We start from the raw sequence: 22296 nt of genomic DNA on the forward strand, positions 1-22296 counted from the left end.
CAAAGACGAGTTAGACATGCATCTTATGTTTACTTTCGATATTAATGGAGAAAGTTAAATAAGAAATGCTGTTGTTTTAAGATGCAATGACTGTCGGAGCATGTGAATAATCGACTAAAAAGTGGTTAAACTGGACGGGATTTCTTCTTTTCCGAGTGGGAAACATCTGGTCTAAAGCCATAATAGAAAGTGCAGGATGAGATGGTGTGTCATTTCAAAATTCCACCTTGGCGCAGCCTGATCCAGGATGAAAGCGCAGACAATACAGTGCACAACAAGCGCATTCTGTATTTTAAACATAAAAGGCAACGTAACATTAACCTTAAAACGGTTTGGGAGCGTCATCATCATAACCCCCGTCACCGGTAGCTTGCAATTGGCTGGCTGCTTGAGAAGTAGATCTTGGGGTAAAAAAGTCTGGGCGACCCTGATCTCGTGTATGCTTGACACCGGTTTCAATTCAGCCAACGATTGTAACATTAGGCAGGTCCTCTCACTGGCAATTTGTGTCTCACCAGCGTATATATCAGTGCACCAGATCTCTCCCGCAAGTGCTGACGTACCGCCGAAGGTTTGGCCATCTCTGGTCATGCCGCCAGCGATGTATGCGTGGCAGCAGGCTCACTCTCGTATGCAAGTGTGTGAGGTCCGCACTGCATTTGGCCATCACGTAATCAGCGTTGCTTGGTGGACTGGTCGGTTTGATCTCAAGTGTATACATCACAGTGGGGAGGATCTTGCTGGTGAGTGCATGTGTAACAATGGGCTGGATTTGTTCCCGGCTGGTTGCTTGCTTCTACTTGCAGAAGCAGAGAGTGAGGAGAAAATAATGCAAGTGCCCATAAAAGAATTTTCCTCTTTTGGGCAGCACTACAAACACGACTGTATTGTCTTTATATAGCACATGAACACAAATGCCTGCTATGTCAACACTGACAAAGAAAGAAAACACAGAGATACATCTCAAATACCTTTTTAATAGGAATAATAATAATAATAGTCCATAGTCAACATTGACCAGCAAAGCCTCACAATGCAACGATGATGCATTTGACACTTCAAAAGATAAACACAAGGACATCATTTTCAAATGTGGATTTCCACAACGATTCATCGCAAAGGGGAATGCGTCTTTTTTTTTTTTGGAGTGTTTATAAATTAATCCACGCACTCAACATCACTAGTATTTACAATATGAACACTTCAAAAAGGCCACTGCTCCAGCCGTATGTTCACGTCATGGGAAATACATGACTGTAACTGTTTAAAAGGCACTCTTACCTGGATTGTAACGGGGGGGAATCCCAACAATAATGTAATTGAACACAAACTAGACCCTTCATTAGGTACGACCGCTCAATCTAATTGGAGAATTACCTTTGCGGGTAGAATGTGACATGCACGTCTCGTGATGATCTTATCGGCGTACTTAATGACTCGGCCTACGAGTGTATGCATGAAATAACTCGAGAACATATGCTAATTTATAAAATACACACTCAGACATTTAAAAATGCACACAAAACTTTTTGTCTGCACGCCTCCGCAAACAACTTTTATCAGAAACTGAAGAAAACAAATGAAAATAAAGTGCAACCTCATTGAAAGTATAATCAGGCCGTTTATGTTCTTTTGTGGCTGTGAGTCATCGAGCTTTTAATAATAAGATTACTGTACTTCCTCAAAATAGTGGGCGTCAGTGTCTATTTACCCAACTGCAGATTGCTGGTTTTTATTTGTACACGAAATCACTTTTGAGACAATATTAAACATTGTTACTCCTTCGCCACATAACGTAAATACTGCCTAGTGAGCCAGACATATGGCATGACATATTTTAGTCTAGCTGAGAGACTTGAAGTTTCTCAGTAGGTGCTGCTGTTTTGGTTAGTGGCCAAGTTCAACTGTTTAATATCTACAAACAGATAATTGCACTGACTATTCTATTTCGCCAAGAGGTTTATTTTTTATTAATCACTGGACCACTATGGGAGGAAATACGGTAAATGCAGTGAAGCGTGGGTTCATTTGGTGCAGACACAATTTGACACGGAACTTGACATGGGTGACGTCCGTGTATTACGTCACAGCCGCCATCGGACCTGGATAAAATAGTAGTTACCCACGCCACTTTTTTGTGGTCGCACAAAAGCTGGATTCTTCAGGACCAAGACTCACAAGAAGACAGACCCGATAGTTGAATCATGGCAAATATCATCACCCTTGAAGAAAGGAGGCTTTTGTTCCATTGGGTGGGGGGGGGGGGGGTAATTTTTTTTGGCTTTGCATCCAGTATCAGTAGCTGTACATGGACAAAGGTGTTTCCTCCATCATGTCATCCTAAACAAGGGAAAACCATGGAAAATCCAGTTAATATTAAAGGTAGTATGTAGGAATTTACTATTACTATTTCTACTAGTCACATCTCTGACACTGCTCAAATGCAACGATCACGTGCCGTCTTGGTCATATAAATTTGAATCACCATGGGCGCAGCAGTATGTGGGGCAGTATTAACCATCAGCCGCTTGCATGAAACAGGATTAGCTCCTCAAAACAGGCTAATTTCAGTTCAATTTCAGTGTACTCGTTGAGTGACTGATCCTTGAAACTTTTGTTCCTGGTGCTTGCCTTTAAAATTCCCATTATTTCGAAATAAAATGATTTTCCTAACCAGCTTATGTTAGGACATTTATTTTTAAAGTTTTTTTCTGCTTTTTTTTTTTTTTGGGGGGTGGCGGGGAGAATGGAAATACACACATTGCCTGTGTTTCAAAATGAATAATTTTCCAAACTCAGTGGTGTTGGGACTTTTCTTTAAAAATCCCTTTGTTGAAATGCTGGGTTTGGCAATACAGTGAATCGTGCTGTTCCCAGGGTACACGGACAGCTGGAATCCGTGGATTATTGACAGCCATTCTAATTGCATTTAAAATACAGTATGTTTTTATTTATATACAGTGTATATATACAGTACAGCCTCGGTTCTCGACCACAATCCGTTCCACAAGGCGGTTCGAGAAGTGATTTGTTAAAAAAAAACGAATCTATATTTCCCATTACAATGAATGGAAAAAGAAATAATGAGTTAAAAATTGCATCGTAGTTGGTCTGGCCACGCGCGTTATGTTATTTACTGTTTTTTTTTCGGCGGCGTGGGAATTCACGACAAAGCGTGTCGTGGCTCAGCTGGTCTGGCCGTGCGCGTTATGTTATTTCTGGGTTTTGTCGGGGACGTTCGAGTACTGATTTTTGCTCGAAAACAGAAGCAAAAAAAAATCTCGAAATTTTGGTTTGAAAACCGATTTGTTCGAGAATGGGGACGTTCGAGAAGCGAGCATTCACAGTATAATATTTATATATGTATAAAATATATTTATATAATATTGACTAAGTAGGGATAAGAATCCAACAAGACGAAGGATTGGTTAACCCCTCAAAAATAGAATTTAAAGAAAATAAATGTTAAAAATTGAGGGGGGAAAAAATCGTTGAATAAGTGACTCTGTGAGTCCTGAACCACAAGTTGACGGCGGTCCACTGTACTCATTTTTCCGTTTCGCTCCCTTCAAAGTGCAATATTTTTCTAACTCTGCAAAGGTCCTTAGTGCCGCAAAGCATGTACTCAGTGTACACATAAGGTGTACCGTACCGCATTGTCTTGTTTAGGTGAGAATTTAAGATCTGTGCACCTTATGGATGTGAAAATACGGTAAATTATGGGGTAAAAAAATAACTTTGTGAGCAAAATCCACGAATGGGCAAGGACACAGTGTACTTGAATTTGAAATACCGGCACAGGGAAATGTTTCAGTTCTCGGCTTTTAAAATCAGACACTTCCAAATTTGCAAACTTAACAACCCTTGGAACACTTAAGTTTCGAAATTCGTTCTTCCTCACCATGGGCAAGTCCTGCAGCCGGCGGAACTCTGGCCTGTTGTCTCGTCGTCGCAGTTTGAGGAAGAGGAGCAGGGTGATGACTGCAGCGCTGATGATGAAGGCCGACACCAGGCCGGCCAGCAGGGGATCCAACTTCGGGGAGTCGTGGACCATGATGGCTGGAGTTGCACCGCAGAACACAATTTTCACTTCATAAGAGGCACAATAGAGGGTATGATGCCTATACTGTACTCACATGACGACATTTAAACTGTAATCATTTATTTGAATTTAAGTTTACAATTCACCCATCTTGACTTCCAATACACCCATTTGAATGTAATTTTTTTTTTAATTTTAATGTTTTAAATTTAAGCCATTTTTTTTATTTAAGTATTTTCCATTTAGCTTCAAATAAATCTTAAGACTTAAAAATATATTTTTTTGAGTTCATTTAAAGTTTACTAACTAACTTTCTTTCGGCTTGTCCTTTCATGAGTTTATTTGATCATTTTAAGCATATTTCAATTTTAACCATTTTCATTTTCAAATTGATTTCATTGAACTGATTTTATTTTGGTTTTTTTTCAATTTGAAGTTCATTCTCACAGCACTGGCCCATTGATGATGTCATACTTTTTCCATTCTCATTGGTCACGCAGAGCTGACTGGTTTCAGTCAGTTTCAGCTAACAAAACATCTCGTGATCTTCTGATAATGAGTACAACGAATTGTTGTAGGGATATTGATTCTGAACTGCTTCATATGAAGTAGACGGCACAGTTGTTTGCCGTTATATTGCATTTTTTTGGATTCATAGCTTCTACAACTGCGATGTGAGTCGGCTAAATCCCCACACAAAAGGCCCAGATACTGAAGGTCCGGCCGGCCGCTGCTATCTGCTGCACGTTGCTATGGAGCAGTGTTTTGCCAACTCTGCCGTTTTCACATCAACAAGTAAAAACAACCACAGAGGAGTGAGCCATCTCACTTTCTCTTGTTCATGGAAAAAGGCAAAGGCCAAGCTCGGACTAATAAAACCACACCGCCAGGAAAGGAAAGTAGGAATCATGCGTTTTTGTGTTTTGGTTTTTTTTTAGCCGTCGTCCTAGTAATCTGGGAGACTGATGGAAAGATAAAATGAACAGTGCGGCACGCTCCCACAGTGGGTGTCTAAATAATTGAGTGGGCAGATAAAGAGCGACGGAAAAACGAGTCCCATGACTGTCTCCCGAACAGAGGGGACCACTGTGGCCGGGCCTGGTGGCGACAGTGTTTGTGTGGAGAAGAAGGAGAAAAGAGCTGGCTTGTGTCTAAGCAAACAAAAGAACAGTGTTGCTTTTGTTCTTAGGCCCATTTAGCCTCTGTCATCATCCAAACAGTGAAAATCCCACGACACGTTTAGAAAAAACAAAACAACAACAACAAAAGAACTCAGTAGCTGTTTTGCAATTGGGGCAAGCGGGGTAGCGCCTGTCCCAGCTGACTTTTGGTGAGAGAAGCAAAGTGGACGCCAGGACTGTCCAGCCGTCCGTTATCCAAGCCACTTATCCTCAGAAGGATCACGGGAGAGCCGGAGCCTATCCAAAGCTAGCTTCTTGCGAAAGGCAGACTGCACCCTGAACTTGTCGGAAGTCAGTCACACTCACCATCAGTGAGCGGTAATCCATCCCACGCTGCCCGCACCAAAGTCAGGCATGTGTACCACTGCACCATCAGTGATTTGACGCCAGGACTGGTTGCTTTGTAATCGGAGGGCACATATAGACAAACATTTACACCGATGGGCCGGAGCCATCCGAATTGGGAGGGTGGCCACTCTTTACCCGAAATAGGCCTTTCTTTACCTTATGTCAAGGATGTCATACTCATTTTTGTCGCGGGCCACATTGTAGTTACGGTTTCCCTAAGAGACCCGTAATGACTGTGAAACCATGAAAATCTTTCGCCTCATCATATTTACATATGAAATGTAAGAATTAGTTTTGGAATCAGAAATAGAGGGTAATGGGGTTTTTTTTCGGTGCAGCATCTGCAGTGATTCAGACTTTGTATCGGTCTTGTGGTAAAGAGGGAGCTAAGTCGAATGGCGAAGCTCTCAATTTACCAGTCGATCTACGTTCCTACCCTCACCTGTGGGCATGAGCTGTAGGTCGTGACCGAAAGAACAAGATCTCGGATACAAGCGGCCGAAATGAGTTTCTTCCGCAGGGTGTCCGGGCTCTCCGTTAGAGACAGGGTGAGAAGCTCGTTCATCCTGGAGGGGCTCATTGTTGAGCCGCTGCTCCTCCACATTGAGAGGTGCCAGAATAGGTGGCTGGGGCATCTGATTCGGATGCCTCTTGGACGCCTCCCTGGTGAGGTGTTCCGGGCGTCTCCCACCAGAAAGAGACCCCGAGGACGACCCAGGACACGCTGGAGAGACTATGTCTCTCGGCTAGCTTGGGAACGCCTCGGGATGCCTCCGGAAGAGCTGGAAGAAGTGGCTGGGGAAAGCGAAGTCTGGGTATCCCTGCTGAAGCTACTTCTCATGCGACCCGACCTGGAAAAGCGGTAGATAATGAATGGATGGATGGATGTTTTTTTTTTAAACTACTGTTGATGTTTGGGCACACTTTAATGCTGGCAATATCTCACTGTTCTTATTTCTGGTATGACAATTTTAAATTTTGGTTCAAATTTTAATGGAAATTATGGAAGTTGACACACACGGTTTCCCTTCACGCGCTACATTAAATCATGCGGCGGGCCAACTCTAGCCCCCTGGTCTTAAGTTTGACACCATGGGTTATGTGATTAGCTAAAGTTCCTCTAAAAACGTTTGAGCAGATAAAATCAACCAAGCGAGTTCTTGTAACAGAAAACAACATTTAAATATTAAAAAATTGTGCCACTTGTAAGTGAAGGTACCATCCATCCATTTTCTTTGCCACTTATCCTCACGAGGGTCCCAGCTGTCAACGAGCAGGAGGCAGGGTACACTCTGAACTGGTTGCAAGCCAATTGCAGGGCACATCGAGACAAACAGCCACACTCACAATCACACCTAGGGGCAATTTAGAGTGTCCAGTTAATGTTGCAAGTTATTGGGATGTGGGAGGAAACCGGAGTGGCCGGAGGAAACCCACGCAGGCACAGGAAGAACACAGGAGGGTCCGGGATACAACCCGGGACTTCGGAACTTTATGAAGGTACCACTGTGGTTAAAAAATATTGCAGTTGGAAGATAAAGAACATTTAAATACGTACTGTCACCCTTGACGTTGAGCTGCGACGGGGTGTCCGGATGCAGTTTGGCTTGGGTGGATGTGAGGCCTGGCGGGGCGACGGTGGTCAGCACGGTGGCTCGGCCGGAGCTTGTCTGCAGTGACGTGAGGGTCGTCGGCCGAGAGGTGGAGGTCTCTCGGGAGGAGCTAGTTGTTAATGGGGTCCTTGTGTCGGCGGGGGTCGTGGCGGGAGTGGACGTGGTAGATTGCTGCGTCGTCGTGGCGGGAGTGGACGCGGTAGATTGCTGAGTCGTCGTGGTGGTTTTATGTGGCACGATGCGTGACAAGGGGGAGGTAGCGGGAGGATGCGTTTCCAAAGCTGTCCGGTTTGATGCCACAGTGGAGACAGGAACTGGCTCTGGCGGTTGGTGCGAAGTAGTGCTGCTGTGGGTTGTGTTGGAGGGGCTGTGAGGACTTGTTGTGTTGGGGGCTCGGAAGGTCAACGTCGGGGGAACAGAAGGCTTGATGCTCTTTTCTGGGATGGATGTCGCTGAGGTTACCTTCAGGTTGGTTGCTACCAAAGAGAAAGCTGTTATCTCCTTTGGGAAATTAACATTTTTATGTATACTGTAATTCGCACACACAGTGTGTTTGACACCCTTAATACAAAATAAATTTTCCCTCACAATTCTACACACAGCACCCCATAATGACATAATGACTGTTTATTTTTAATATATGCAAATATGTTCCTTGTGATCCCTAGAGAGCGCTTTCTAAATTAGAGAATTTAGCCTTGTACCAAATTGGATTGCATTTATTTTTTGATCTCGCACTCCATACACAACACGCCGTAATTAAAACAGGAAATAGTTGTTTTTTTAATGTAATTATAATTTTGTTTTATAAAGTGTAGCAAGAGGTGGAGCTCTGGATAGTGCATCTGGAAAGTTTTTGCAAAGTATTTTTCCACATTTTATGTCACTGCTTTTCTTAGCTTTTTTCTTTTTCTTAAGTAATATTCATTTTTTTTTAAAGAAGTCCAGTTGCTAACCAAAACAGCAGAGGAACAACACTTTGAGAAGGCAGCTGCTATCTGCAGAGCAAGGTAGCGCCGAGTCGTGAACGCAAACTTGTCATCTGATATAACCTTCAAGTGAATGCGAATGTGTGTGCGTGTGCCTCTTTGAGTGTGTGTGTGTGTGTGTGTGTGTGCGTGTGTACGTTGCCCCAGTCGCTACTTTTGTCACGTCATGGTGAAAACTCTCACGCAAAGTAGCTGTAGAATCATTTCTCGTCCGCCTTTCCTTTGCATGATTTAACTCTTTCTCTTCCCGCAGACCCGATTGTGGTAATACCATAGTAATAGATCGGAGTGCACAGAGGAAACCCACGCAGGCACGGGGGAGAACATGCAAACTCCACACAGGTGGGGCCGGGATCGAACCCAGTACCTCAGAACTGTGAGGCCAACACTTTCTGTGCCGCCACAAGTGATAATTCATAATTTAATATGATGTTAAGAATTAAAACATTTTTTTTGTTGTTCTTGCCTGAATGGACATTGTATTGCATTGTGTGTGGAATTTTAGCTACCTGTGGGCAATCTAATACAGACATAGAGACACGTGTGAATAAGAGTTACATAACTGACAAATATTGAACAATATTTTTTGCAAAGGATACATGCTATATGCCTGTGATTATTAATGTATTGTCTGACTTTGTGATCAAATATGTCACTTAGAGGGTTATAGCCCCACAACACTGACACAATTTGATAGACCGTCGATGGCGTTTCGCATTGTTGGTTAGTAATGAGCTAATTGGACTGTCATAAAGCAAAGTTATGTTATTTCAGTCACTCACATTTGAAAAATGTATGGGTGTGGTCAGTCATGCCCGCAGATGTAAAGTTAAGGGTGTGGTCAGTCATGCCTGCAGATATAAAGTTGCAGGTGTGTGTTCTGTTTGTAATTATGAGTGTACCCCTTTCCGAGCGGAGGGGGGCGGTGTCAGGTAAACTATGAAGGAGAAGTAGGCTAAGCAGCAGCTCGTGGTTCACTTAGAGGGCTCAGCTTAATGGGAACATTGGTCAAGGCTAGACAAAATAAGCGAGGTCTTTCAATATCTTTGTATTTCTACACGTAACAAATTTTACGCGCATGATTTTTTTTTGTGCTCGACTGTGCAGATTTGCGAGCGCGGGTATCTAGAAAATCTTGTAGGTCAGGCAATTTGTATCTCAAGGCACCACCATTTTACCGAACAGCCAGACCCTTTCTTTCGTCGTAGTAAGTTCCATTTCTCTCATTGTGGTTCCTCTTTGCCCCCGCATGCCCTACGTTGGTGGCACTTCATCATCTTATCACCGCGCGTCAACCTCCTCGAAGTTCCGCGATAGTGAGCAAATATAGCCCGGCTAATGACTTCCCGCAGTCCGCGCCGTCCATAAATCTCCACACTTACCGTTCTCTCTGCTCGGTTGCGGCACCGCACTGGACTTTTCCCAGTGTGTGGCTGCGCTGTTGCCAGTAGACGTGGAGTTGGAGCCCTTTGGAGCAATCGTGGGCGCGTGGCTGATGAAATCCAGGTCACGTTCCGGTATCGGTTGCGCAGTGTGCTCGTTACCTGATGCGGGGCGAGCAGAGCCAGGCTTGATTAATGGTTATTTGGTGTCTTGGACAACAAGTTTGCCAACATGCAGCGCACACGCTAGCCAAAAACACCAGAATTACAACTTTGTGTTAAATGTGGAGGCAAAAGTTGCATAGTCGGTGAAAGTGGACGGTGTAGGTGAGCCAAAGGAGCAAGTTTTAAAAACCCTTATAAAAAAAAAAAAAAATGATGCTGGGGAATATTTGCTGCTATTAGGTTTTCATATGGCGTATCATCTGGTAAAGCGTTGGCCTCGCATTTCTGACGACCCGGGTTCGATTCCAGCCCTCCCTGTGTGGAGTTTGCACGTTCTCCCTGCGCCTGCGTGGGTTTCCTCCCACATTCCAAAAACATGCAACATTAATTGGACACTCTAAATTGCCCCTAGGTGTGATTGTGAGTGTGGCTGTTTGTCTCCATGTGCCCTGCGATTGGCTGGCAACCACTTCAGGTTGTAGGGTGTACCCTGCCTCCTGCCCGTTGATGGCTGGGATAGGCTCCAGCACTCCCCGCAACCCTCGTGAGGATAAGCAGCAAAGAAGATGGATGTTTTCACATTATTTACAATCACTGCATAAGCATATTTTCAGCTAGACTGTATATGTACTATGAGTTATTACCGAGTCAGAATCACCATGACAGAAAATGGATATAAAAAGTCTACACACCCTGTTCAAATGCCAGGCTTTTGTGATATAAATACGAGACCAGGATTAATCATTTCAAAACTTTGGGCACCATTAATTAACTCATTTTGATGAAAAAAAAATTACCCGGCGAGTCAAAATTAACAACGAAAATAACGCTGTAAAAGTGTGCATACCTTCCTTTAACTGGAATGCAGTAGCAGAATTAATAAGTAGCATTCAAACTAAAGTTAAATGCGAGTCACCGCACAGCTGGTACGAATTGAAGTACTGTGATGTACCCCCAATAAAGTTCAGATGTACCAGTAGGCTTTTCCTGACATTTTTCCCCTTTCTAGCAGAAGCCTTGATGTATTGTGTCAATTCTGACTGCTATTTCAAACTGTTCTTAAATTGTTCCAATTTGTCCCACCTAAAAAAAAAAAAGAGCTCCCAGGCAAGAAGCTGTCACCATTGTTGACTGTGCGCACGGTGCTCTTTTGGTTATGAGCGCATCTCCGTATGCACCAAACATACCTTTCGGAATTATGGCTGAAGTTTAATCTTGGTTTCACAGGACTATAAAACATTTTATAGTCTGGGAGATTTGAGGAGTCACCGTCAGTATCATTCAGATCATTTCCATATGACTACAATTTGACATGATTTCCAGCTAAATGGACTATAAAATTCTGTATGTCATTGCTTCTTCACAATCACTATATCGATATGACATATTTTCAACTCCATTTACTACGAATCCCTTCCCTGTTGCCACATCGCAGTGGCTCTCATGATGACATATTTGCAGCTGTGACAATAACAAATCATGTCTCTCTAAGCTCTGATTTGCTTATTAAGCTCACGCGGCTTCCCTTTTCCATTGCTCTGGATCAGGTTAACAAGTTTTAATCTCCTCCCCCCTCCCCCTTCCCAACGTCTCTTTGAGGCAAACCAGAAACGCTCATGTAACATAATGTCATTAGCGCTGGCTAGCTCATTAGCACGATGGCTTTCATTACCACAGCAATCGCTCATACGAGGTTCATCATCTATACATATTTACAGCAGCAGGTATTGTTATCCAGCCTGTCGATATCGATTGTCATGAGCCAGGCTGGACCACGGCCAAGAGGGGCTGTTTCACATTGGGACTGTAATTAGACTCTTCATTTAGGTTGGAGTTTTGGTCACTGGCATTCACTAGTTCGTTGTGCGTTGTCCCCTGAGTTAGTGAGTTGCATTCGCTGACAGTCGGAATCTCCACCAGTGAAAATAGTGTAGTGTTGAGCTATCCTCGTCACAGTGTTTCTGTGCCACATTAGTTTAGTCCTGTCTTAGTTTATGTTCCATAGTCAAATCCGAGTTCATAGTTTGTCTTCTAGTCATCAGACCTCACTTCACGTTTTTGGATCCTGCCTTTGCTTAGCATTTCTGTACCTCTGCCTTCTCGGACTGCTTACACCATGTATGACCTCAGCTTTGAATAAAACTACACCTAACATCATGTCCTCGTCTTGGAGTCCTGCATTTGGGTCCAGCCCCGCATCGGAGGTTCCTGACATCGATGTGTCTTTCCCATGGCACAAGACTCAGAATCACAGCTCCAATCACAGTCACTACAAATGCCACATATTTTAATTTGAGTTTCACTCAATGCCAAATATTTTCAGCTCCATCATGAGCAATTGCAATAAATATGGCATATATGAGCTATATACCAGTGAATTCCCAATGCAATTACTCACAAATATAATCACAAATATTTTCTGTGGATAGCAGCTACAATAATGAATTCCCACACTCTTACCCAGTTACAGTCCCTATGAATATAAGTTTGGCTACATTTATTATGAATAAATACCATTACTCATTGACAAGTCACTGACAAATTCAAAACGGAACTCTGCATGATATAAACGGTAGTGTGATGGAAAATTTAAGTTTAAACTGTGTCCACTTCTGTTCATGACAACTTGCGTGTGTTTCCTGTGGCTATGTTACCATGACAACTCATGGGTTTCCTGTGCTCCAAATGTACACTAGTAACCGGAACAACTGCACTTAGCTGAGAGACTAAAACACGTTAAAAAAACATATTTGTCCAGCCAATAGTAACAAAGCGTGACGAGAATAACCATGTAAGGCCGAGTGTTTTGGGTCAACCCCACTCCGGAAGAAGAAATGGTATCAAAGCAGGAACCACACCCCTCGCAGGAGGGATCCACCTTGGTATCGACCTTTGACTCCGTCCCATTGTCTTTCTTCCAATTGCAATTGTAATAATTCTCATCATTGTACAAAGATTTTCTTTGTCTTGGTTTCCCTGGCTAGAAAGTAGTCAAATGTAAGAGGACTGGTAGAGCAATGCAGTACGGCTCCAGTAAAAGTCAAAAGTAGTTTAAAGTTGCACTGTCATGGAATGGATGATTTTTAGTATGTTATTAATGAAAAAATGGCAGCCGATATGGACCCATCCATTTTTTCAACCACTAAACATGATTTTGACGTATATGGCTTTTTGTAACTCCCGTCAACAAAGGGATTTGTTTTCGAGAAGAAGCAGGAAGTGACGTACTAACGCTAACAGCCCTCAAGTGCTTCGTGGGTTCCAAATGACAAGTAGGTGTGTATACAGCTACTAAAAAAAAATAATAGTTCGGGGGGCACCACGTAATCCGTCTCTCATAACGTAACAAAAGATCCGCGTACGTATGACGGGGGTGTTAAATGTGTCGATGTACCCGTCGGCACTGAGCACTGCTTTGGACGAGGGGCACGGCTTCGGCCGGGCTAGCTCATACATACTGTCTGGGAGTCTGTTGTTAGTTAGAAGTGATCCGCATATCATCTAAATATGACTCGAAACGATAGGATAATAATGCCCCGGACACTGGACTCAATTGTGAGATGTTCTCTTCTTCGAAAAGAGCTTCCGTGTCTGAAGGGGCGTGTCCCACAATAGGGGCCACAGCCTGTTTTCAATGGCGAATGTCCGAGGTGACATCACGGGCAGTAGATGCAAACTATATGGCGACCACTTGGATGTCGAATGACACTTCCGCAACTTTGCGTATGGATGACGCGCATATTTATTTTTTTGTATCGATATTGAAGTGGATAATGTTATATGTATTTTTCATTTCAATATCTATTTTAGAATGTTTATAGGGATGACACTTGGGCTTTAACAAAAACCATGAATTTAATCTTCACAATAACATGAATTTGGCCAATTCACCCATAAGAGTCTTGTTTGTGTCACCGCAGACTTCATATGCGTTGTCATGTAACTGCCTGACTCTGTTTGATTGGTTTCGTGGAGTCAAACCTCACTAGTGGTTACATCAGAGTCACGTATTACTGCCCCGAGTGGAAGTCACTCTGACGAAACCAAATCAAATGGATCGCATAATCAATAATACTCTAAGTAAATGTAGCAAGCAAAATGTAACGCATAGTGTCAGAGTAAAAGCATTTTTTACTAACAAAAATTCTCAAGTAAAAATATGTACGTTGCGTTAAGAATACTCAAACAAGTACAATTATTTCAAAACATTACTTCATGAGTTGTAATGGAGTAAATGTAGCATGTTACTCCCCACCTCTGATAAACATGCATGTAAATAGACAGAGGCTCTGGGCTGTATAATACCGGCCTTGTGCAGCAACCCGACTCGTAGTTTTTGTATATCTTTTGCTTTCCTTGCATGTGTGCAGAGTGGGGTCATACAGTACAGAGAACCTCTGTTACCCACGTGCTGCAAGTTTGGGTCGGTGTACATGAAATTCGACGTGTAGTAACTTGCTCCTACAATCCCCAAGCAGGAAGTTTTCCCTGCCATCTTTACTACTTCAGCTTACCTGTGATAAATGTGTAGGCTTTCTTTTTTGTTTTAAAGGGTTTTTTTTTCATTGTTTTTTTTAAACTTTCCTAATTGATGTAGATTTTTAAGCACAACTTCCATCCAACAATTTCTTATATTCCCTTTTTCTCAGTGGGTGACGAGGGAGCTGGAGTCTCTCAGCTGCATTTCAGAATCTTCAGTTAGCATAGTATGCATGTTTGGAGGCTATCCTAGCTAACCTTTATCAAATGAAACACGGTACACGCTGAATTTGTCATCAGCAAATCACAGGGCACATACAAACAAGCATTCAACTCACTTTTACATGTTTGGACAATTTAGTCTTCAATTAAGATCCAATGGCATTTGCTGAAAGAAGTCGCTAGTCGCTAACTATGTAGCTAGTGCAAGAGACTAACGTAGCCGTCTACATCTTCACTAAGTGCTCCTTGTCAAACCTCACTGACGACATTCAAGCCACAATTTCCCGCATAATGTAGGCCAAACTTTGTCTTCAGTTAAGACACAATGACTTGTGATGAGAAAAACTGTCTACAACCTGGCGTAGTTGCTAATTTTGTAGCTAGCGCGAGAACGTAACAGAGCGGGCTACATCTGCACTCTGTGCTCCTTCTTGTCAAACATCACAAACACATCTCAATTAAGAGACATTTAAGCCACAATTTCCCCCAAAATGTAGATGGATTTCCACAGGCTTTAATCACCCATTGTAATGTATCCGTACTCTTTGTAGTATGTCAGTGTTTTGTACTGCAAGGGATTTCCCCCCCCCGAAGTGGCTCCTGTGCGTTTGCCCAGTGCACATATTGCAGGTGTTCGCCGCCAACTGACTGACCTCAAAATGTCTCTAGCCTGTCATTTTCCCCTGCGCTCCGATATGTCACCCTGTAATGAATGTTAAGATCGTCTCTGGGACCTTTAGCGTCTGCTCTTGAAGTTTTTTTAAAAAAAAAAAACACGAGGAAATATAATGCGGGATTGTGTTAAAATAGGCTTGACTTGGCAATACACACCCAAATATGTCTGACTGCAAGCGCATCCTTTTTTATGCCCCCCCCCCCCTTTGGTCACCCCACAAATTTATTTTTTTCATGATTTAAATATACAATGGATACAAACAATGACAAAACCAAGAACAGGATATCCGACTCAAATGAATTAAAAGATGAGAATAAAATTTGTCGGGGGGTTGCCAAGACATTAACAGCAACATTCAACAAACTGCAGGAATTTCAGACAAGTGTTGACAACAATCTCCACTCTTCTTCATATCTCTGGGGCAAGGTGGTCTTATCTTACAAAGATAAACATCCGAGCCAGGCTGCATTTTGTGAAAACACGCTACATATCTAAATACGTGGGAAAATGTGTTCTGGTCCAGTGAAACCAAGGATGAACTTTTCAGGGCCATAATTTCATAAGGTGTGGTTGGAAACCAAATCACCAAAATAAGATCGTACCTAACAGTGGTCGTGTCAGCTGGAATGAAACCTTAGTCGAGGCAGAGGGAAATGCACAAAAAAAAAAAAAAAACGACGCATCCATTCATCCATTTTCTTAGCCGGTTATCCTCACAAGGGTCGCTTGAGTGCTGGAGCCTATCCCAGCTGTCAACGGGCAGGAGGCAGGGTACACCCTGAACTGGTTGGCAGCCAATCGCAGGGCAAATATAGACAAACAGCCGCACTCACAATCACACCTAGGAGAAATTTAGAGTCTCCAATTAATGTTGCATGTTTTTGGGAGGTGGGAGGAAACCGGAGTGCCCAAAGAAAACCCACGCAGTCACGGGGAGAACATGAAAACTCCACACAGGCAGGGCTGGGATCGAATCCGGGTCCTCAGAACTGTGAGGCCGATGCTTTACCAGCTGAGTCATTGTGCTGCCGGACTTTTATATATATATTTTTTAATTTTAAATTTCAAGTATTTCCACTTTTAATGGTATTTCTTGTGCTGGACACTGCTTTTAATTGGGCTTTTATTTTTCAGTGGATATATATATATATATATATATATATATATATATATATATATAGTTGTAATTTTTATTTTTTTTTTCCCGCTGTAAATGTTTTATTTATTTGTATTCAAATTCTTTTAATCATGTAAAGCACTTAGTTGGTGTATGAAATGCGCCATATAAATAAATTTGCTCTGCTTTATGCTGGCAGTGTTTTCAAATAGCCTCTGACTTGGGCGGGATGACAGTAACTACAGAAAAAAAACAAAAAAAAAAACTGCCAGGAATCACTTCATCAAGTAATTACGTGACTCGGACGCAATGTAGAAATGGCAGTTAATTAACACTCCTCACATCTCACACATTCTGCTATTTCAGTCCGGACGCAAGAAGAAAAGGTTACTGTGTGGTGTTATATGGTAGCTTGCGTCTTAAGATAAAGGTTGCCCGTGTAAAAAAACGAAAAAAAAAAAAGATCCTAGTTATAGTAAGGCAAAAGACACTCAAACCATAACACACGTCTACCACGTTTATTCTTCCACTTGAGTCCAGTTAAAAGAACTGTTTCTATGGAAGTAAATATGTGCCACCAGAATTTGCATTTGAAATGCCACAAAAAAACAGGATTTGAATTTGAAATGTACGTGATCACATTTTCAATAGTTGTATTTCAGTGTAACCTTTCAATATTAACAATTCAACCGGCTACAATTTGCTGTCAAAAATTCACCGTCTGTGCCACGAGGCAGGGTTACTTCAGGTCAGAACCCAACACCCAGCCAATCCACTTACGCTTTCTTAATGTGTGACGTCACGTGACTTAAGAAAGCGTAACTGCGATTGGCTGGCTCTTCTGCCTGATGGCACAGACGGTGAATTTGAGACAGCTAATTGTAGGCAGTTGAATTGTTAACATTGAGGAGTTACACTGAAATACAACTATTGAAAATGTGATCACGTTACATTTCAAATTCAAATCCTGGTGCCACATATTTACTTCCATATGTTTCCCCTGGTGGCCCGGTGGCTCAGCTGATAAAGCGTTAGCCTCACAGTTCTGAGGTCCCGGGTTCAATCCCGGACCCGCCTGTGTGGAGTTTGCATGTTCTCCCCGTGCCTGCGTGTGTTTTCTTCGGGCACTCCGGTTTCCTCCCACATTCCAAAAACATGCAAAATTAATTGGAGACTCTAAATTACCCCTAGGTGTGATTGTGAGTGCGACTGTTGTCTGTCTCGATGTGCCCTGGGATTGGCTAGCAACCAGTTCAGCGTGTACCCCGCCACCTGCCCGTCATCAGCTAGTATAGGCTCCAGCACTCCTCGCGACCCTCGTGAGGATAAGCAGCAAAGAAAATGGATGGATATAAAAGTCTACATACGCACCCACTGCAGGGGCTCAATTAAATGTGAAGACCCTCGTTAGAGGTGTCGTTGAGTCTCGCTACACGCTTCCCTTGCCTATTGACTGACAATAAACGGGGGCTTTAATCCTTGATTTGAAGACCAAAGGGGCCAGAATGGGAAGTATTAAAAAAAAATATGTGAACATACTGGCTGTCGGTAAAAGGTGTGATGAAAGAGGAAAAGAGGGGGGAAATGTGTGAAAGACAAAAGTGTGACGTTAATGACACAGAAGTAGCGACAGCTCGCTTTTTGCCCTTCACGAGGCAAAAAAACAAAACAAAACTATATTTAGTAACTCCACAAGTCGATTGGATTGAGTCGAATATTTTGCAAGAGAAGCTGTGTACACAGTGGAGTGGTCGCCGGTCCATAGTGAGCCAGGGCACCCTTAGACAAGCAAGCCTCCAGATTAATCGCTACGGACAAGTTGACTTTTGGCTAGAAAAGCCGGGGGGAAATCTGAACTGGTCACCTGTCGGTCCGCTACATGCGCAATCTATTTCTGCATTCAGGAAAATTTGGTAATAGCACTTCCTCCTTGCTCAGGTCAATGGCAAAGGGGACTTTGAAATAGCACCAATTGGAATTTTCAGTGTCTTTTCTGGGCACACACGGAATATTTTCAAACACTTCACATTCATACCTATTGATGATTTATAAATCTACACTTTAACCCAAAATACATGTTTTTGCTAATATGTGAGGAAGAAACCAGAACCTCAAAACCATGATGAGCAACCGCTCGATATAAGTTAAAAAATAATGCCATTTTTGAATGAATGGTGTTCTCTGTATCGAGCTTGCGCATGTGACATCACCGTTTTCACGGCGCCATATTGCCGGTCAAAAAGAGCTGCTCGACAGTGTGGGGGACATTGAACCGGAGAAGAATATACACAATGCCCGATAATTGTTGTGCAATGCGTATTTATAAAAAAATAAATCAAATAAATCGTCGGTTACAGTGATGTTTACGTAGGTTAACATGTGGCCGCAACACACTTCCGTGTACGGGGGTTGAAGCCTATCCCAGCGGTTTATTTTCTTTTTTTAAATACGTGTTGGAGTCATTTGAGAACAATGCATTAAAAAAAAAAAATCTGTCACGGAGAGGTTTACCGAAGTTTAACGTGCGGCCGCAACACGCTTCCGTGCTCACAAGCCGTCAACCCGTCCTCTTTTGTTTTTCCAATCAGAGTTAATCAATGAATGCGAGTTTGTGTAAAACCAGGGGTCATTTATTTAAACATTGGCATTTGTATTGAAAAAATCTGAGTAGCTCCATCGCTATGTGGGATTTATTCTTAACTGAGAACAGATCCAGCAACAAACTATTTGTATGCGTCCAGACTTTTCTACGCTTCCAAACTCTTCCGTGTAAATCTCGACGACTTACTCACCAGATCCATGTGTAGATCCAGTTGTCCAAGACAAGCGTAAGCGGGTTAACAGTCCAATTTCTTATCGGTGAAAACATCGACTTCGGCATTAAATATGGGCTCTCTATGCCAAGTGTCTCTCATTTTTCCATGTACCTTCATTTAGCTTAGCATTGAGCAATGGTTTGTTTGACCTGCAATATGGCCGGTCATGTGATTTCAGTGACGTAGGTGCACGAGCTCTATAGGTGCCCTGCAACTGGCGGATGACCATTCCAGGGTGTACTCTGGCAGAAGAATGAATGTATGAATAATAATAATATAACATAATTATTGCTATTTACACTAATTAGTTAATACACATAATATCATTATCAGCAATAGCTCAGGCTCAGCCGATATAGACGGCAGCACGCCCGCGACCCTTGTGAGGATAAGCGGTTCATAAAATGGATGAATAATGAACTGCAACGCCCTCACGTGTTGGGCAAGGTGAGCTGTAGTCACCAATTTTCCAAAATAAACCCGCTTTCATCTATTGATGAAATAAATTTGACATTTGAGCACACAAATACAAGATGAAAACGCTAGCAAACACTTTAGCCGACTCAAGATGTGATGTCACTCAGTAGGCCACACCCCTTAAAGTCACACCAACACATCCCACTACATCCAACACAACTACTGGCTTTTTCGTTTTTTTAAAAAAACAAAGTTTTTTGTTTTTTTTAGCCTTTGTGTTGGTGGGGTGCTGAACTAAATCGATGTCCTTTCAATTAATTTCAATATGAAGCATGTTTTTGATATATCAGTGCGCGTATTGGCTTCCTGTCATTGTCAACCTCTTCAAAGGGCGCGCAGTTTTACTCCGTTCTACTCGTAGTACACAATAGGTAACTTCTGTTTCCGCTGAAGTGACAACTAGGACATGTTAACATGTTTCTTGACATCAAACATGACCACAGTGAATTGCACCGATATGACAGATGTGGCAAAAGTGCCCACTTTAATTTATACTTCTTAACTCGACCACTGGAATATGACCACGTTAAAAACAAAATAAATATTTTTTTTTTTTAAGTGTCTCCTACCATGTTCAGCAGATCCCACGTGAAGCATCACCAAGGCACCAAGGTAAATACACATTCTAGCCGCCATCATTTGCTTTTTTTTTCCCTTCGGGTTCCGTAATCCACCGTCACTCACTAGTGTACTAGTGCGCTGCTGCTTCTGCTACTGAGTGTTTGTGGCTGAAACAAGAGTCACACTCTCCCTCTCTCTCTCTCTCTCTCTTCTCTCTCTCTCTCTCTCTCTCTCTCTCTCTTCTCTCTCTCTCTCTCTCTCTCTCTCTCTCTCTCTCGAGGGCGTTTTTTCGTTTTCCAGAAACGCTGCCACGTGTTGTGGGTTCAAAAATAGCCTGCTGATGTTGGGCCTGTGACTTTGAATGTCACTACTGGTCATACCAGGTTATAAAAAGCCGAAGCAGTCCGTTAAAAATAAAGGTATGACGCAAAGTTGTTGTTGGTTTTTTTTAGACGTTTGTTGTTTACATCAAATCACACAATTTCTGTCTTTCCTTGTAATGTTGGTATTTTGCCACATAGTGTCGCTGTTGCCCAGTGGTAAAGCTTTGCTTTGTCTTCACTGGATACGTAAGCGCCTCGTAAAACTGATGCAAGTCAATGGAATCTTCTTCTTTTTCGTTTGGCTTGTCCCATTAGGGGTCGCCACAGTGTGTCATCTTTTTCCATCTAAGCCTATCTCGTGCATCCTCCTGTCCTCATGTCCTCCCTCACAACATCCATCAACCTTTTCTTTGGTCTTCCTCTCGCTCTTTTGCATGGCAGCTCCATCCTGGGAAACCCTTCTACCTCTTCTTCTTATTTTCCTTCCGGCTTGTCCCGTTAGGGGTCGCCACAGCGTGTCATCTTTTGCCATCTTAGCCTATCTCCTGCATCTTCCTCTCTAACCCCAACTGCCCTCATGTCTTCCCTCACCACATCCATAAACCTTCTCTTTGGTCTTCCTCTCGCTCTTTTGCATGGCAGCTCCATCCTGGGAAACCCTTCTACCATTATATACTAATCAAGTCAATAAACTTTGTAAATATGTCATGTCATCATCCAAGCCGCTTATCCTCACGAGGGTTGCGGGACTGCTCGAGCCTATCCCAGCTAGCATTGGGTGAAGGCGAACATCGCCCTGAACTGGTCACCAGTCAGTCGCAGGGCAGTAATCTCCACCATCACTGAGCGGGAATCCATCCCACGCTGCCCGCACCAAAGGTAGGCGTGTGTAACACTTCAACATCACTGAAAGCCAAACTTACAATCACACCTAGGGGCAATTCAGAGTCTCCAATTAATGCAGCATGTTTTTTGGGATGTGCCCGGAGAAAACCCACGCAGGCACGGGGAGAACATGCAAACTCCACACAGGCGGGTCCGGGATTGAATCCGGGACTGTGAGGCCAACACTTTACCAGCTGCCTCACCGTGCCGCCTGTTTTTTTTTTTTTTTTTTTCTATTTTTATTTTTTTTTCCTCTTCTCGATTATTGATTATTTTTATAACACTGACCGGGAGTTGCACATTGCAACTCCAATGTTGTATCCGCACATGCATACACGTGAAGTACATGTAAAGTCAACTGTATGGATATGTCATTTTGAGTGGTTAGAGCACTGTGGTTTGGTAAACCAGGGGTTGTGGGTTCGTATCCCACTGGGGCCTCCACTCCCTGAGAAGGGCATCCGGCGTAAAAATTGTGCCAAACATATATGTGCGTTCATCTGAGATGACACGCTGTGGCGACCCCGAAAGGGACAAGCCGAAATAAACTTGATTTAAGCAGAAAAAGACTTCTAGAAATATAAAGACACTCTCGGTAAATATGACGGTTACTTGGCCCGATGACATAATTGTTTGTTCCCTTGGTACTAGAATGCATCCAAAAATGAAATTGGATGGGGTTGTGTTCAAACCGTGTTGCGTTCATGAACATACGTCACTGTACAGAACTGTTAATATCATTACTGTCTGTGTTTTTTTTTTGTTTTTTGGAGAACTCATACTCAGGACTAATACTTACATCCAAGGAGGACAAAGAAAATAAGCAATAATAATAATATTAATCATAATAATAATGAACGCTCTGTACGGTTTCAGTGGACGGCGTTGCTAGGCGTGTTGACATCGAGAGTTCCCGCAGCACTTGGACGCAGCACGGAGTTGAGAGGAGAAAGCGCAGAGAAGCGGCATCAAGCTGTCAGCCAGCCCGCATCGTCGCCCGTCGCGACCGGACACAAAGGT

General features: G+C 42.9%; 2 protein-coding genes across 3 annotated transcripts in view; one reads left to right on the top strand and one right to left on the bottom strand.

The window, feature by feature from the left end:
- Nucleotides 1-53: 53 nt before the first annotated feature.
- Nucleotides 54-20219, bottom strand: LOC133503663 (mucin-2). Its single transcript, XM_061825480.1, has 5 exons — nt 20077-20219; nt 9556-9717; nt 7130-7660; nt 3902-4059; nt 54-2340 (listed from the first exon to the last, which is right to left on the bottom strand). The coding sequence occupies exons 1-5, from the start codon at nt 20144-20146 to the stop codon at nt 2296-2298; spliced, it is 966 nt and encodes a 321-aa protein (XP_061681464.1). The 5' UTR covers nt 20147-20219; the 3' UTR covers nt 54-2295.
- Nucleotides 20220-21033: 814 nt separating this feature from the next.
- The window catches only part of LOC133503765 (importin-13-like), a 37683-nt gene continuing 36420 nt past the window's right edge, over nt 21034-22296 (top strand). The window contains exons 1-2 of one of the 2 annotated variants that reach the window (XM_061825690.1): nt 21034-21270; nt 22153-22293. The gene's annotated coding sequence lies outside the window, so the exon portion shown is untranslated. Of the gene's footprint in view, nt 21271-22152; nt 22295-22296 lie in introns of both variants that reach the window. The other variant, XM_061825689.1, reaches the window with a different exon arrangement.

The sequence above is a fragment of the Syngnathoides biaculeatus genome, chromosome 7 (assembly GCF_019802595.1).
Source record: "Syngnathoides biaculeatus isolate LvHL_M chromosome 7, ASM1980259v1, whole genome shotgun sequence".
In the NCBI taxonomy this organism is placed as follows: domain Eukaryota; kingdom Metazoa; phylum Chordata; class Actinopteri; order Syngnathiformes; family Syngnathidae; genus Syngnathoides; species Syngnathoides biaculeatus.